Source organism: Daphnia magna, linkage group LG6 (assembly GCF_020631705.1).
Source record: "Daphnia magna isolate NIES linkage group LG6, ASM2063170v1.1, whole genome shotgun sequence".
Lineage (NCBI taxonomy): Eukaryota > Metazoa > Arthropoda > Branchiopoda > Diplostraca > Daphniidae > Daphnia > Daphnia magna.
This window is the reverse complement of record NC_059187.1, coordinates 9,222,705-9,238,758: the sequence shown is the minus strand read 5'-3', so window position 1 is coordinate 9,238,758 and position 16,054 is coordinate 9,222,705. Positions and strand designations below refer to the sequence as shown.

At 42.6% G+C, this 16,054-nt stretch overlaps 2 protein-coding genes across 2 annotated transcripts in view; one reads left to right on the top strand and one right to left on the bottom strand.

Annotated features, from left to right (window-relative positions):
• Positions 1-16,054, bottom strand: part of LOC116925261 (hemocytin) — a 29,449-nt gene that overhangs the window by 12,782 nt on the left and 613 nt on the right. The window contains 24 exon segments of the mRNA XM_032931933.2: positions 88-196; positions 341-413; positions 543-696; positions 790-1,039; positions 1,257-1,427; positions 1,556-1,778; positions 1,920-1,962; positions 2,060-2,105; positions 2,176-2,374; positions 11,782-11,862; positions 11,864-11,978; positions 12,104-12,344; positions 12,424-12,589; positions 12,684-12,817; positions 12,933-13,095; positions 13,159-13,301; positions 13,366-13,520; positions 13,596-13,914; positions 13,977-14,168; positions 14,290-14,385; positions 14,464-14,763; positions 14,849-14,976; positions 15,054-15,111; positions 15,545-15,993. Of these exon segments, the coding sequence (XP_032787824.2) occupies positions 88-196; positions 341-413; positions 543-696; positions 790-1,039; positions 1,257-1,427; positions 1,556-1,778; positions 1,920-1,962; positions 2,060-2,105; positions 2,176-2,374; positions 11,782-11,862; positions 11,864-11,978; positions 12,104-12,344; positions 12,424-12,589; positions 12,684-12,817; positions 12,933-13,095; positions 13,159-13,301; positions 13,366-13,520; positions 13,596-13,914; positions 13,977-14,168; positions 14,290-14,385; positions 14,464-14,763; positions 14,849-14,976; positions 15,054-15,111; positions 15,545-15,993 (4,008 nt within the window).
• On the top strand, positions 5,764-11,408 carry LOC116925276. Its single transcript, XM_032931958.2, is given in 4 exon segments — positions 5,764-6,188; positions 7,598-7,752; positions 9,958-10,866; positions 10,868-11,408. Coding segments are annotated over 4 exon segments (1,413 nt in total). The 5' UTR covers positions 5,764-6,025; the 3' UTR covers positions 11,054-11,408.

Here is a 16,054-nt window from a genome sequence, read left to right as displayed (position 1 = left end):
GACCGAGTCAAGCGCAAAAATCATCAAGATTTCGACTCTCTAGCCGGCACCATATTCCTATAAACAATTTTTTAATTGGCGACAAACCAAGTGTTGCAATCCTGGGTGATCAGGTTATTTTCACCGTAGCTGCGTCCGGCGTGATGACATGGACATTCACTCGGTTTGATACAGGTTTTGCTGGTCGGGTCGAAAACTAATCGAGAACAACAACGGAAAAAGGAAAACGCAAATCACGTAATGAAAAAGAAGCTGACAAGATTTCTCATCGAGCATCAGTGAAAATGGACGGGGAAAGAGCAAACACAGATGGTCTACTAGGTCTAATAGTTCTCCATACCATATCCTTTTTTGCACTGACAGCCGGGCCGACATTCAACCGGCTTTTTCATTGAAACCTGCTCGTTCATAGTCTGTCGACAGGGAAAGGTACCAAGAACAAAAAAAAAAAGGAAAAAAAAGGCAATTACATTAAAAGGAAACCATCTTAAATAGCCAAACAAATGGAATATAAACCGCTTTTAAGCCTATATATGTAAAACCTTGCACGTAAGTTGGTGTTCCGGTTCACATGGGGTGTATTCCTCGTTATGCGATGCTCGGCATTCCATCTGCGTCTTTAAGGTCACATTAGCTAAGAGATCCCGTTCTTCCGGCGTAGCGGTCTGACAGTGCCAGCGGGCCGAAATGCAAGTACTGGACAGATATAAATAAGAGAAAAGGAATTACACACGGGAAAAAAGAAAAAAACGGAGATTGTTAGAAAGAAGAAAAAATCGTGACGTGTACCATAGATCTGGTGAACGAGCTCCTGGTCTGAGTTCTTTATGACCGGGTTGATATTCTATTCCTTTATGGATGCACGGACATTCGTGGATGGGAACGCATTGACCAAACGCGTCCAGAGCCTGGCCTTCGGGGCAGTTACATCCTTCGACGCACTTACGGCGGCATTTAGGGTAGACTGCGATATCGTAGCACGTCCGCGCGCAACTGTTGGCGCACACCTGATACGTTTGCCCACCTCTGCAATGTACGCCTACGATGAGACGCAAACACGAAAAATTAGCATTTTTTCTTCTTCTTTACTTCCAAGAGTTATCATCGCGATAATCAACCAGACGAGAATTGATGTCTCCTCTTAACATTAAAAAGCTTTTCTTTTCTGTCTGCATGATTATTACGGAATGATGGATGAATAATGATTAGATTACTTTATTATCGTATGACCTAATCAGGGGGAAGAATTAACATACCGCATTCTCGCACTTCGGGGATCCAGTCGACGAGAACCCCCTTCTGAGAACACTCTTTAGCGTAAGAAGCAATCATCGGGCAGAGGCATTCTCCTAATTTCACCTGGCACGCACACACATCGTACAAGCAATCGCGATAATAAGGTTCCGGATCGACCACCTGGTGACAAGCTGAAAAGATAAAAAAGCAGAAATAATCGAATATGTTTTTTTGTTTTTTTAACGATCCGAGACAATGCGAGTAATATACCACGCTCCAAAAAATCTATACATCTATAATAATAGGAATCGTATTGTACGTTCGAAAATGGCATCCTTGATTTTGGCACATTGTCGCTCTGTTTGTGCCTTTACGTGCCCGTTGAGTTCGCACGGATGCGTCGGCTCCAGATCGACCGACGCGTCCTGGCACACTTCTTTCGTTTTCCACGAGTTTGCGAAGGCCGCCACCGATTGTTCGACGTCGCCTTCTGGCGTCGTCATATCGTCTCGCTGGTTCTCATTAAATGTTCCGCATAAACCCTGTATTAAAAAAATGAAAAACCATTTTCTCTCGTAAGTATTTCAACGTTTTAGAAACAAGCAGGAGCCCATCAGTCAAGCCCGTCTCGTAAAAAGATGGAAATTTATTGTTTCATATTTTGTCGGAGAAGAATAGCTTGCCTTTGTTGTGCCAAAGAAAGTAGGCGGTGCATCAATGTAGACTCTGTTGTTCGACAATTTTGTTTTTAATTGGAAAAGGAAAGTTAGTCGAAAAAAATCTCTTTTAAAAAAACAATAATAATAAATGCACTTTAACTAACCTGCTCAAACCATCCCACCAGATTTCCAATCCGTTCGGCAGTTCCACTAGGTAAGGAAAAGCGAAAGAAATATGCGTTTGTAAATTGAATTGCTGACAAAATCAAAAGGCAAATACCAGCCAGAAAAGTGGACGAGGCGTGTCGGATGATGACGCCATCAATCCAAACGGATGGCTGCAAAACGACCTCTTCACCGTTGACAGTAACCTCTCGATCCTGCTTCAGTTTGATGACGTCTCCACCATCCGTTCTTATGGTCACCGTTTTCGTGCACGACGGGACAGAAGAGAGGCTCTTGACAGGATAATTCATGGCCTGAAAACAAACAGAATTTTTAGTGTTTTCGCTTTATCAAATTGAGGCAACAGAACAGCCACTTGAAAAAATCGGCAGTCCGACGGCGTTAACCAGAACAAGAAAAGTACAACGTACGTGAAAGGGAATGTCTTAAAAAACAACAAAATGAAGGGCCTACGAAAAATGAAGGAGGATGTGGTTACAGCTTGACGAGAACTTGATTCTCTTTGATAGGTCATACATAAATTCTAAGCACGGTTGACCTCATTCTTCAAGGTTCTCGTAAAGAATTCATTCACAATGCAAGGATGAATATTTAGCAATAATTGCTTCAAACACTCATCCAATTCGTACGCGACAGACCTAAAAAAAAATCGTCCAGCACGACAGGTGTCACATTTTTCTGGCTTTTTCTCTCTTCTCTTCCGCAATTAGAAGCCAAATTCGTCTGCACGCTTGAGCTCACCGGAACAAAAACTCGTTTTTTCTTCATCCTCATTTCCCTTTTATTTTTCCTCTCTTTTATGGTGGACCATTCAAATTCCTAGTTAACTCATGTAGTAGACACTCATTTGACATAAACAATTAATCGACATTTCGTTAGCAAGAAATATTTTAGGAATCTCCAACCACGTCGTTCATAGAAAGAATTTAAAAAGAAAATTCTGGCGACGATAAGAGAAAACGTTGCGTAAGAATTGCGACTGAGAAAAATGATTGTAGCCTTTCACCTGCAAAATCACTCGATGCCGACAAGTTGAGGGCAGTTTTCCACCGTACTACAAGACCACCCATAGCTCCGTATAAGGACATTTCTCAATCGGTAATGAAAGACAATAATTAGTGGAGGAGGGAGAAAAGCATTGAGGTAAACATACAAGTAAAACCTCTTTCTCTCCTTCACACTCTCTTTTCACGTAAACTACGACATACAGAAAGCAAAGAAGGAAACGGAAAATGACAAATTGACTAGCAAAAAAAAATTAAAAAAAAGAGAATCGGAAAGTAGCAATCAAATAAAAAAAAAAGGGGGGCGAGGACTGGAAATTTTCTCGATTCACACGACCCGACAGTTTCTTTCCCTTTCATTTTCTCTCTGCTTTTCGGTTGTTTCGTCCCCTCCAACAACGACGCTCACGGCGCCCCGTTGATGAGCGAGTCTAACGAGATTACTCACTGATCGTTAGTTGTGTAGCGTAAGAAGTTGTCGGCCTGTCGTGACCCATAGAGAAATGAAGAAAAAAAAAACCTGCCCAGTGTCGGGCATTTGCATTGCGTGTCTAAGTCACTTTGTCGTAGCCATTCCGCCAGTAAAACAAAAAGAACCTCGTTCTCTTATGCCCATACGTTCGTCAAAAGAATTTCATGAGCTTTCAAAATCGTTAGAATTGCAGGAACGAAATAACGCCCAGATTATTAGGCATTCATGTTTTCCTTGGCTTTAACGCATCTGCTCCGCGTCGATAAAAAAGTTAAGATTCTGACATTTACGTGAACAATTCCAGGCCATGTCGAATTACAAAGACTTGTTAAATAGGCCGCTTTTGGTAAGACAATCGTAAAAGCTGATAAGGAATCAAAGAAAACAAGTAACACATCACGTTAAGGACTCGAGGAAAATGATTTACGAACGGGAAAAAACAAAAAAAATTCATAGCCAAGTTAATAAGTCTTAAGATGATAATAACCCAATGTACAGCGCTAAAGGGGGGCAAGAAACCCAACCAATAAAACTGCAGGAAACTGTCAGAAAAAAATCTGGCTTTGTATTTTCCCCCCCTTTTCTTGTTTTATATGCAGGTATACCCTCCGTGAGTTAGTGTCGTCTAATTAGCACTCTTCAAACGTGAGCTATACGGCTGTTGTTCTCTCACGATCGCTGTAAACGTCTGCTCTACCACAGCGGTCCGTGGAAGACAAGTCAGTGTCTTCCTCATTGTCGTCGAACCGAGAAAATCGGTACCGCACGACCAGAAAAAGACGAAGAAGGGCGTAGACGGACAACAATTTCTCCTGACGTGACGAGCCAACTGGAGAGATACATGGAATCACATAAATTACATGCAAATTCCCACCCGCTACGCTAAAGATAAAGGTTGGGCATCATCATTCCGTTTCTTTCTCTGTTATTTTTCTTCTTCTTTTTGAACTGAAACATTTTTTTTTTTTAGAGGGGTTGAACGCTTACAATTCGGCGATGCGATGGGCGCACGCGTCAACCGCCAAGTAGGTCAAATCAGGGATATAAGGGCGGGAAGGCCTTGTAGTCGTTCCCGATTTTTCGGGTCGCGTGTATGCGTGTGTGAAAAAATAAATTCAGCAGATGGATATTCCATCTTCTTCACGAACTGTGTGCAACGCCAGCGCGCGGGTTGTGATGTGTAATCTCGGGAGTCGTAGATGACGTGTATGGCGACGCAGAGAAAGGAACTTATCAAAGAGAAACCAATAAATATAGTATCGGCCTAGAGGGCGTTTCCCGATAGATTTTCTTGTTGCTAACAATAATGTTAAGCTAACGGGCATGCCAATTTTGGTCGGAACTCTTGAATATTTCATCACGTTCAATGGAAAACGAAGCGATCAAACAGTGTCTAACCTGATGCATCCGCTCAATAAAACAATAGTTCGTTAAGGTTTGAACAGTCACGCCTTTCGCGTGTATGGCCCAAACTGAATGGCAAGTAAAAAAACTGGAAGACTTTCACTAGCTACCGTAGTTGCTTTTTTTCTTCAAAATGGCTCCAACGGATGGGAATAAAGGACGTAATAATAAATAAATAAAAAAAAGGGCAAACAAGCGACAAAAAAAAAAAACGGCGATTACTTTGTCAATCTTTTGTTTTTGGAAAAAGAGCCAATTTCAAAATGGAAAACAAAGAAAGATTGAACATTTCCCTGACATTAAATTTCAAAAAAAAACAAAAAACAAACAAACAAATTCGAGCCGCTTTTCCTCAATGATGGGAAATGAGAATATTAAGTGGAATGAAGAATAAAACGACGATTAGCTTACTGGACTGTGAAACGAGTTAACGATGAGAATGGGTCCCTTTCCGATTAAACGCACGAATATATATATGTGATCGTGTAAAAACAATCGGATAGTCAACGTAGGTGGACGACACGAAACCGTTCGATTTAGCCGTCATCCACCCCGCGAAGCACGAATGAAAATGATAAATCAGAAAACGACACTCCCGTCGATCAGTCGATCTCTGATGAAGCAGAAACAAAATTCTTTCAAATAAAAATCAATAGGAAAACAATCGCAATTTAAATTGGCAAGAAAAGAAAAATTCCCTCTAAAAATAAAGAAAAATAATTACATGCGTGTGTGTGTGTGTTTACACCTGGCGAAGCCTTTAGCTGCACGAAATGTACACAAGGACACGACTCACGGCACTGGTTGAGCTCAGTTCTATCCGGACCTCGGCAGCCGGCAGACGTGGTTTTCTCTCCTCTGCCGCTACACGAAGCCGCAGCAAATTTTGATTACCATTTTTATTTGCCATTTGGCGAACGACCTTGCACGCGTCTACCGTGCAACTTCAGGTGCCCTTTTTAAAAACTGAACGGCTTTTTTTTAAAGGGAGGCTACACTCTCGGATCAAGTGCTACTATCAAATTCAATTCAATTAAGAGTGCTGGGTCGCATTAAGAACGTGTATGTCTGCGCGAGGCGCCATGGCATTCGGAGAAAGTGCTCGTCAAAACACAATCAGCATCGGTGATGGGTCATCCATCGTTCATCACACGGTGAAAAGTGAAATTCTGAGCCGCTGTCCGGCCGGTTCACCATTGGCTGCGCTGGTTAAAAACTTCAGCAAAGGTAAGGCACACTCGCAGTGGTGTTTAAAAGAAAGACGTTTAAAAACTGTGGAGTTGGCTACTTATGACACGGTGTGTGCTCTTTTTTTTTTTTGGAACAGCTCGTTTTATTGTTTTATTTTTTTTTTCCCTTTAAAGTCGGATATGAAGGGTCGATTTTTTTTTTTAAGTCCCGCGTTCGTGTTGCCTCAAAGAAAGCGTGACGTACGCGTCCTTCAACACGTACCGGACTTTGTGTAGTCGCATACAAGCTGAATTAAACCCATCACAAGCGGATGTTGGCCTGCCCGACACTCCCTCGCACTGTAAACAGAACGGCCTTTCGAGACAATAAAAAGAATTTAGTAGCAAGGAAGGGACTTCCAAATTCGTATTGGAATTCTGTGAACGAAAGACGCAATCCATCGGTCCGATATCCTTGCGCCAAAGAGGAAAACCTTGGTGTAAAACAACCAGAAACGGTGGGAAGGGTGTGCACATAGAAAAGTGGAAAATAGGCGGATGGAAAAAGACGCAACAGGTCAAAGGTGTTGAGGTTTTTTCTTTCTAATTTTTTCTTTGTACTTTTCCCGAGAACTTCCTCTCCTTGAAACAAGGCCGCCTGCCATTCTTTCGTCCCGCAAACTAAAACGTCAGAACAATGAATTGAGAGTTCAGAACCCATCAAAAAGCCCCGTGTAGTGTTACTAGCGTGCGAGACCCGATGGGAACTAGTGCGTCCGGGCAGAGCGACTGGAACATCTTTAAAAAAAATTTTTCTTCATCTGCGACGGATACGGAAATCAGCCGCAAGAAAGAATTTCAAATTAAAACATACACAAAGAAGCGAAAAGATGGTACTGAAAGAAGGGGGAAAAAAATATTAACGAGAAAATGAAATGGAAACGCAAATCATTCGAGCGCTTCGCCATATTTCCATAAACCGCAACCGTATGAATACATTCGCTTATGCGAGGAGCCACAGCAAGTGTTTTGATAACTGTAAAACGAAAGGCAAGGATCCCATCTCAAATGTTCGATGCATATAAACAAAAGTCGTGAAAAAGAAAAAAACAACGGGTTTTGATCGGGAGGAGCCAGTTGGTGTTGTACCGAAGAGGACTTTCCCTTCGATTTTTAAGGCGTCAAAAGAGATTTAAAAAGAGGGAATAAATAAAAGTAGAAAACTATCGCGCAGAAAAAATGTTGGCTTTAGATGGCGGTCTGATTTGTTACGGTTTTACTTGCGCAACATCGGCCACTGCTCTCCTTTCTTTTTAACGATCCCCAGCGTGAACTCTTCGAAACGCATGCATAATGACTCCATTCACAGTTTATCTTCGCATTTTAAGAAATGCTTTTCACTTTGCTAATTTCATTGCATTTCTAATTTCGTTTCGTTTCTAAAAAAATAAATAAATAAATAAATAGGAACGCGAAACAATCACGGAATGAGATGGTGTCCATCGACGGACACTAAAGGACGGGACGGCCATTCTTTCGCCTACATTTTGCACTACTTGAGTACGGGTGATCTGATCTATCCGCTTCACGAAGGCTTCCATCGAGTCGATGTACTGCTCAAGGCAAGTATACCATTTTCCTATGCGCCTGCTGCTCTGTTTTTTTTTTTTTCAGAAACAATATCGTTGTTTTAAACGACACGAATGCACTCCCGTTTAAACAATGGCGACCGGCCCCCAGTAAAAATTTCATAACGAGTTTGACCCACTTTTTTTTTTTAGCCCGTCGTTATTTTGGTTGTTTTTCTGTCGGTAATGAAGAACAACCCTCAAAACACACACACGGCCTCTTTCAACTTGCATGTAACTTTTTTTGGGGGGAGGACCGACTGTATATTTCTTAATTTCGACCAAGTCTTTCTCATTTCGCACTACGTCTGCAACGTTTTTCTCGGGGGGAAAAAATTCTTTTTTTAGATTTTAAAAATGGAAAAACAATATTGGCCAAGACTTGCGTCATCCATCACCAAATACGCGTGTGTCATTTACTTATGCGCCCTCCCTTCGCTTCTTCGTTTCTCGCTTTTCTTCACCTCAACCGGTCGTACAGTGAAAACAAACAAACGGAGGCCACTAGCAGAGCCTTGCAGCCTTTTTTTTCCGGAGCTGGTATACACAAATGGACAGTGAAAGTCATTTTCATCCAATGAGAATGTCGACTAATAAGAACGTGCATTGGAATACATCGACGAGTTTTGCCATTCGTGCACGACAGAGTCTAACGAAAGAGAAAGAAAAACTGGAAAACAACAAGGGCGGTTTTACTTTTGTCCTGTTTGACGTCCTTTCTGCGCGAACAGGAAAACTGAAACACGAACGTTGGTTAAGTTAACTCGGCAACGTCAAAATCAATTTTACCGAAAACGAAACGTTGTTCAAACACGGAAACGTGGAGAGAAGTCGTGTCCAGTTTTGCATGAAAAACGAACGTGAAACTTTGTTTACTTTGGCTTTGCATGCAAATTAGGACACTTTCGAGACTAGAATATTTTTAAAAGCCAAAAATGGGAGAACCCCCATTTAAATAGAATAAAATGATAGCAAAACAGAAAAAAGGGGGAGGACAACAAGGACGAAAGTTTTTCGACCGTGCACACACACGCACGTGCGGCTAAACAAAAATAATCACTTGATGGGTTCGGATAAACACGCATCCATTTGTCTTTCACTCATTTGTTTTCGAGGACAAACTACTCTCACACCTGGCTGAAACATGCAGAGAAATATATTTTTGAATTCGAAAAAGAGCCCTGTCCGCAAAAATTACTGGTTAAAGGTACAACGACAGTAACAATTTTAGTACGTGAAAAATGGTAATCAAAGCTTTTGCTTACGACGCCAACAAACCAATTGACTCGAGACACATGGAGCCCGAGTGTTTGACTCATCTCGCTGTTTTTTTTCTGTTTTTTTGTTTAACTTAAAAAAAGAGTTTCGACATTTAAAAATAAGCCAATCAAAAAGAAAAACATCTGACGAGAAATTGGCCGGTGGTCTGGATAACGTCGGCGATCTTCAACATCTAAATAAAGAAGCTAAAATAGGTGTAGATACAACGAACCGAAATAGACTTGAGCTAAAAATTGTTACAGTGAAAAGCACTGGAATTTCTAAGTACTGGCTGTTAGCGAAGCCCGATTGTACCACCAGCACTAGATGCGAATATTACGTTGTCGATGTTGTGGGCTACTTTTAGGGAAACGATACCAAGAAGAAAGCTGCATTTTTTTTTTGTGGATCGTTTTCTAAAGTTCCCATGATGAAAAAATTAAATAGTTGGACGATCTCCATCGCCAGATAAAAGAAAAGCCGTAAAAATCCAAGTTTTATATCAAGAAAATCGATTTCGAACATTTAAGAAGAAGCAAACGTCAGTTACGTTTCAGGAAAAACGCTGGCAAAATTAAAGGGAAAACCAACCGAAATAAAAAACCGTAAAAAGAAACGAAATGCTAAGAGCAAAGTCTAAAAGATTGGCTCGAAACCGCTAGCAGCTTCAATGCACACGGCGATGAGTATCCCTGCCAGTTCCGCGGTACGAGGTCGGTTGATGACGGTCATGAAATCTTGGAAAAACAAACGACCAGCCGTGCGTGATAATTCCCCCAAAAACGGCACAGGTTGGTGGGGATCGGTTTTTTGGCTATTGTTTCTATGAATTTCCGGACAATCGTGATTCCCCCTATTTTATTTTCAAACTAAAGAAGAAGAAAAAAAAACATCTTTTGGTACTTTTTTTATTTTCCCTTCTCATTTTCCTGCGTGCAGGAGTTGACCTTCTTCGGTCTGGTGGACGACGTCATCCGCTACGCAACGCAGGAGGGATCTGCCCGCAGTAAGCAGAACAGACGACGATCTATCCTGTTCACGACTCGCGACACGGACCGCAAAGTAGAGACACTACCCAAAAGAGTGTCAATGGCTAAATGCCAAAGCATCCAAGATGTCCATTTCATCGGCGGCTGTTCCCTGGGCCGAGTGGCCGGCGTCGAGGCCATCCAAAGCGTCAGCATGTCCGACTTGAACACGGAACACGGCGAATGCGAAATTAGAGATCAACCGTCGACGGACAAATGCAACCGGACGACTAACACCCAGCACGCTCATCGCTTTCTAAACGCAATCAAACGCTATTTGAGTCTCAAATCATCCGGATCCAACCAACGTCAAACTGGAAATAAACGACAGTCAGATGGAGCGAATAAATCAGCCACCATCTGGAGCCCTCGGCAAGTCAACACGGCCGGCGGAGGAGTATTCCGGCCTAGTTCAGCTCGAGGATCAACCTTAATTCTGATTGCAACGCCGGATAGTGTTACAGTTTTCGGACAACGACCTCACCTAGAATTAATGCTTCCGGATTTCCCCATCGAAGCTCTGCGGAGCTTCAGTTCAGCATTCATCGACAGTAAACTCGTTTACCAGCCGGACGACAATTCCAGCAGCGGAGACGTTGACGGCTATTCTTCCTCGTCGTTTACATCCGGCTCTTCGCTACCCAAACGGGCCAGTAGCAGCACAAGTAGTGAAAGTACTGCTACTAGCATACCCAGTAGCGCCCATTCAGATTTGCTCGTCCGTCTCTACCAGCGGCACATCCAACCGCTCGGCTTCGTGGTCACCGTCCAGTCACATTGGCGTGCAATCGATTCGTTGGAGACTCATCACCAGTGGCTACTTGCACAAGAAACACAGCTCGAAGCAGTCGAACGGAACGAGCAGCGGAAGGAGGAGACACACCCACGCCGGAATGGCTGCCGCCATGTCAGCCACAACCATCAACCAAACCTCCGTGACTCGAAGAGCATCCGTGCTACAACGCCTGTTTAATAAGAGCGCCCTAACACTTCACACAGACCTCTAACAAGCAATTAGCTGATTGATCAACTAACCAATTTAAGAAAGAGGAAAAAATAAAAATTATTTTTTTTTCAACCTTCCCCACCCACAACCTATGTTGATAGTGTACAAAATTTCGATATATTTTAAGCAAAGGAAGCCTTGATGATAATATTACCAAGGGCAAATACTCGATTAGCTACTAACGTCGCAATAAATGTTGTACGAAAGAGGAAAAGTAAACGGAAAATCGAAAAAAAAAAAAAGAACTATTTCCATTTTTAATTACGAAATTATGTCTATCGTCCCTGTTTTGTGTCGTTTTATGTACCTATTCATCCTCCCACTTCCTCTTCTATACACGCTTGGTGAAATCGTAACATATACGAAGGAAAAAAAAAAAAGTAGAGCTATTTCGATTCGCTCTTGTTCAATCATGTGCGGCATACTTTTCTTTCGCTCCATTTCACACGCCCTTTAAAACGAAAATGCAGGGTCCATAACTGCAAAAAATAAGCAGAGAATGGAACCGAACTTTGTTCGGGAGATCGTAAAAAAAAAAACGTGAAAAGGAACCACGGAATTTTTTTTTTTTCAACTCCCCCTCAACCCCCCTCTTGTTTTACCAAAAGCATTTTACGGTGGAGCCACTCACACAGTGTAACGGATGTTGAACAATCGATAAAGAAAGGCCAAGAAAGAAGAAGAAGCCATTATCTTAATGTAAAACAGATAAGAAATAGAGAGCCTTACCTGAGATATAGCTCCGGAGCAAGGTACATTTTCTGCCTCGATGCTGTAGTTGTCACCTTTCATTAGATAGTATGAGCACTTTGCCCATGAAGTCATAATGATGGCCATCGAACGTCGTGTAGTGAGGATCTCCCAGAACGGCGCAGCGGGATCCGCAACGGACGTCGGTGCACTGCCATTCGCCAGCTACGCATGTGCTGGAAAAGAAACAGTTTCTCTTTTATTGTTTTTTAGGGAGATCATTCATTAACGGAAAAAATTATCGGTTATTCTCTTAGTTTTCGTGACAAAGAGCTGGGAAGATGTGCGAGCAAAAACTAACCAAGTGTTGCAGTCATTAGGCACTTGTTCACCGGGTTGGTACATCTTCTGGCGCAACGTGCACGGGCATTGCGAACGAGAGATGCAATGATCCTTGTGGAGAGCAGAGCCTTTGGGACAATAACATCCCTCGACACACAAATCTGTCGGTCGGACGGGCTCGGCGGTAACGGGACCGGAGCACGTTTCATCGCTGATTGGACCGCACATTTGGTAGACCCGACCGTTGTCGCAATTGATGGCTGTATACAACCCAATCGTTAGGAAATCAGATATTTCCGAGTATAGGGAAGCCCCATAATTTAAGCGAATAAAACTTACGACACAGACTAGGACTCCTCCAACCGTCCGGCAACTCGATGTTGTGTCGCAGGCATTCGTGGAAGTAGGTTTCCAAAGCGGAACAAGCGCAATCCTCTCGATTCGTATTGGCACACTGACAATAATCCCATCGACATGCCTCGTAATACGATCTGGGGTCCACTACCTGCCATTTACAAACACAAAACAAATCAATAATAAAAGGTTACGCCAGGATTCAACGGCACTCTAATCGGAAAGCTTTCACTGCGTTGTTTTACCTTGCGACATTTCTCAAATTTCTCATCTTTGAGGAGATGCTCGCACAACTGGGTGGCTTCATTAGACACCTGTTGATCTTCCGGTGTGTCCCATTTGCAAGCGTGCTTCTCGTTCGGATTGCTCTGGCATTGTTCTAGGTAAAATACAAGCCATAACATGTTATTGTGTGATAAGACGGGAAAAGGAAAGAAGAGAACAAAAACATAGTCGCAAAAACAGATGACGTTCTAAACTGTGTTTGACCATACCTGTCAAACCGCTGGCTTCCCAGCTGTTGACAAAACCGAGGAGGCTAGAACTCCGAGTGCCGTCGCGATTTTCAAAGTCATCCACCCACATTCCATTGATACGGCCACACAGGCCGGCTGTCCTGTTCCACAGCGCATGGTTCACATCGATAGTGACAGTCGCCTGTCGTATAATTAAGCATGAAATAAAATTCCAAGGAAATAATTTAATGGGATATTTGACTACCTTCGTATCCCATTTCACGGTAAATCCTAGTCCTTCGGCTTGAACAATCACGAAGCTGGCTACCCGTTCGAAGAGAAGACCGTCGATTTGGTTCGGAAGTGTCATGGATTGCTCGCCTTTCCGAACATAGGGCTCACCATTTGCTGCACAGAAAAATAGAAAATGATCATTTTAAAAAATGATGTCATAAGCATAACGTAATCGTACCGTTGGTATCGATTTCGTAGGTGAAATCTTCGACGAGGATATTGACGAAGCGTTTGCAATTTGATTTAGAAGTGCATTTTTGAACACCGTAAATGACACTGAAAGTGGAAGCTACGGCGTCGCGTAGCATCACGTAACTGCAATCGCTTTGAACGCTGTAAATACAATAAATCAACATCTTACGAGTTTGCATTAACGAATCGTGATGAACAAATTGGCAAGCCTCTTACCTGTACACTTTACCATCAAAGGTCTTGAAGTGAGCCCCTCCCCAAGCCAAACAGGTTCCGGGTTTGGCAGAGGTTTCCCTGATGAGGGAATCCTCGGGAATGGTGATGACGTATTCGCCATCGGTGCCGCCGGAGAAGAAATTTTCAAAATACTTTTCATATTCTTTTTTGCCCCATACTACTTGAGTCGGTACCAACGACCATTCCGTCTCTTCTTTCACTGTTTGTTGACCATTCCATTCCAATTCTGACTTTTGCTCGATCAGCATTTGAGAATGGCTCGTCGAATTCGATTTAAAGTATTGGACTTGTTGACTTGCTGCAAATGTTAATGGATTCATGAATTTGCTGTCATTAGAATATACAATTATCCATATTTACCGAAGATGCACTGAGGTATAGGATCAGGAATAAACTGAGCCTTGGCATATTCGCAAGTGTAGCGAGGAGCTGGTGGGAATTCGAAAACCCCATCCGCACCACAGTTAAGGGAGCAGCTAAACGAAGCACTTCCGCCGGAGCAATTATAGCCACCGTTAAAGTTCATTCGCTCGGGGGCACAATTCTCCACAGCTGTAAAAGTTTGAAAAATCAAAACCACATGAGAAATTGTAAACAATAGTTAGAAAAATGAAAGTATCCCATGTCGAGGAAATGCGGCACTTGATTCTAGGTTGAAATCGAAAGGACCTACGATAATTGCATTGTGGTCCTCGAAACTCTTGGGGACACTCACAAAAGTTATTGGGCAAACATCGGCCTCCGTTAGCGCAGGCTGGGTCGCATACAGCTGTAGGAATATTTAAAGAGAACAGAAATTTAAGCCACGGCATGAACGAGTGATAATTAGGCAAAACTGTGTCATTACGCTGGCAGTCGGGAACTTTCTGAAACGTTCCTGGTGGTTGCTGACGTTGGACCCAATTTCCAGCGTCACATACCATGGTAAGTTTCTTGCTACCTCCTGGGAAGGTGAAACCTCTATTGCAGGTCGAAATGCACTCTTTTTCGTTGCAAACAACCCGCGAATTCATCGGAGTAGGCGGCTTATCGAGACAAGGTTTACTTTTGGCGATCTGACATTCCGATCCTTCGAAATTGTCTGGACAGTTACAGACACCCGGTGCAATGCAGAAGCCCAAATTTTGGCAAGGAGGCATGCAGATAGCTGTTGGTATAAAAATCCATCCAAAAACAATAACACAAAATATATTTAGATAATGAAATTTCAGCTTGAATTTTATGCCACTTACGTTCACAATCAGGCATAGTGTCCCAGTTAGTCACCTTCCAGACACCAGGTGCTTCACATTTGATTTGCATTTGGGTAGATTTATCGGGGAAAGAGAAGTCTTCCAAGCACTTGACGTCGCAGTTACCACTACAACACAATTATCAAATTTCATTCATTTAAATTTTAGCTTGTTGACTTCTACATTGGCATACGATTTAACTTACCTATTAGGTGAGCATTTGACATTTGCATTGGCAGGCGTTGGAGGCCTTTCCGTGCAACCTAAAGCGAATTAACAAGATCAATTACCCGAAACTCCTGCCGATTCTTACTGATCTGGAGTCTTTGAAATGAAACCTTATGCCGTAAACAGAATGGCTTCCCATCGGAATTCCCATAATAAGTTCACATGTTCAAGAATTCCAGGTACGCATTAAATATTCCCAGCATGACGACAGTCCCCTGTAACACTTGTGATGCCCATTAGATTACAGTGGACTCAGTTTACGCCCTACAACAAATACCCCATTACACAAGTTTTTCTCAACTCTCAAATGTTAACGTACCCCCGGTTTCGATCTTATTGATTGAATTACACGTGCCGAAACAAGAAAAAACTAGAAAAATGTGAACGAATCGATCCCTTAATTTTACAAGTATGGTTGTTTCCAAACATTTGAATATTAAGAGCAGTAATATAGAAATCTTACATAACCTCCTTTGAAGTAGATCGCCCCCGGTTTGTTGGGAGTGAGTTTGCTAGGAGATTTCAATCCCGTAGATCGTTGTGGAACCTGTGCTGCAGTATCTAAAAATGCACATTCCGGGCGGACTTTCATTACCGATTCCGGCCAGTCACAAATCATTGTATCAGGGTTGAACATGGTCGGCGGATTGCAGGTCTTTTCTACTTGCTCAATCCCGTTGAGTCGATCGACGCAATGATAAAAGATGTAGCAATCGCTGGGATGCGGAGTATGCGGACGTGCTGGATCACACCGTTTGGGTCCTCCTCCAAACAAATTTCCAATGGCACTCTTGATTCCCTTACCTAATCCCTGAGCTAGGCCTACACCTTGGCTTACACCCTTGCCCAAAGACTGACCGACAGTAAAGGCCCTTTCTGCTTTCTGTGGCGCTTCGACTTTTCTGCCTTTCAGGCCACTAAAAAGTATTTAAAATTTTTTTGGGAGTAGTACATTTGTTGCTCAATGGAAAAACAGTA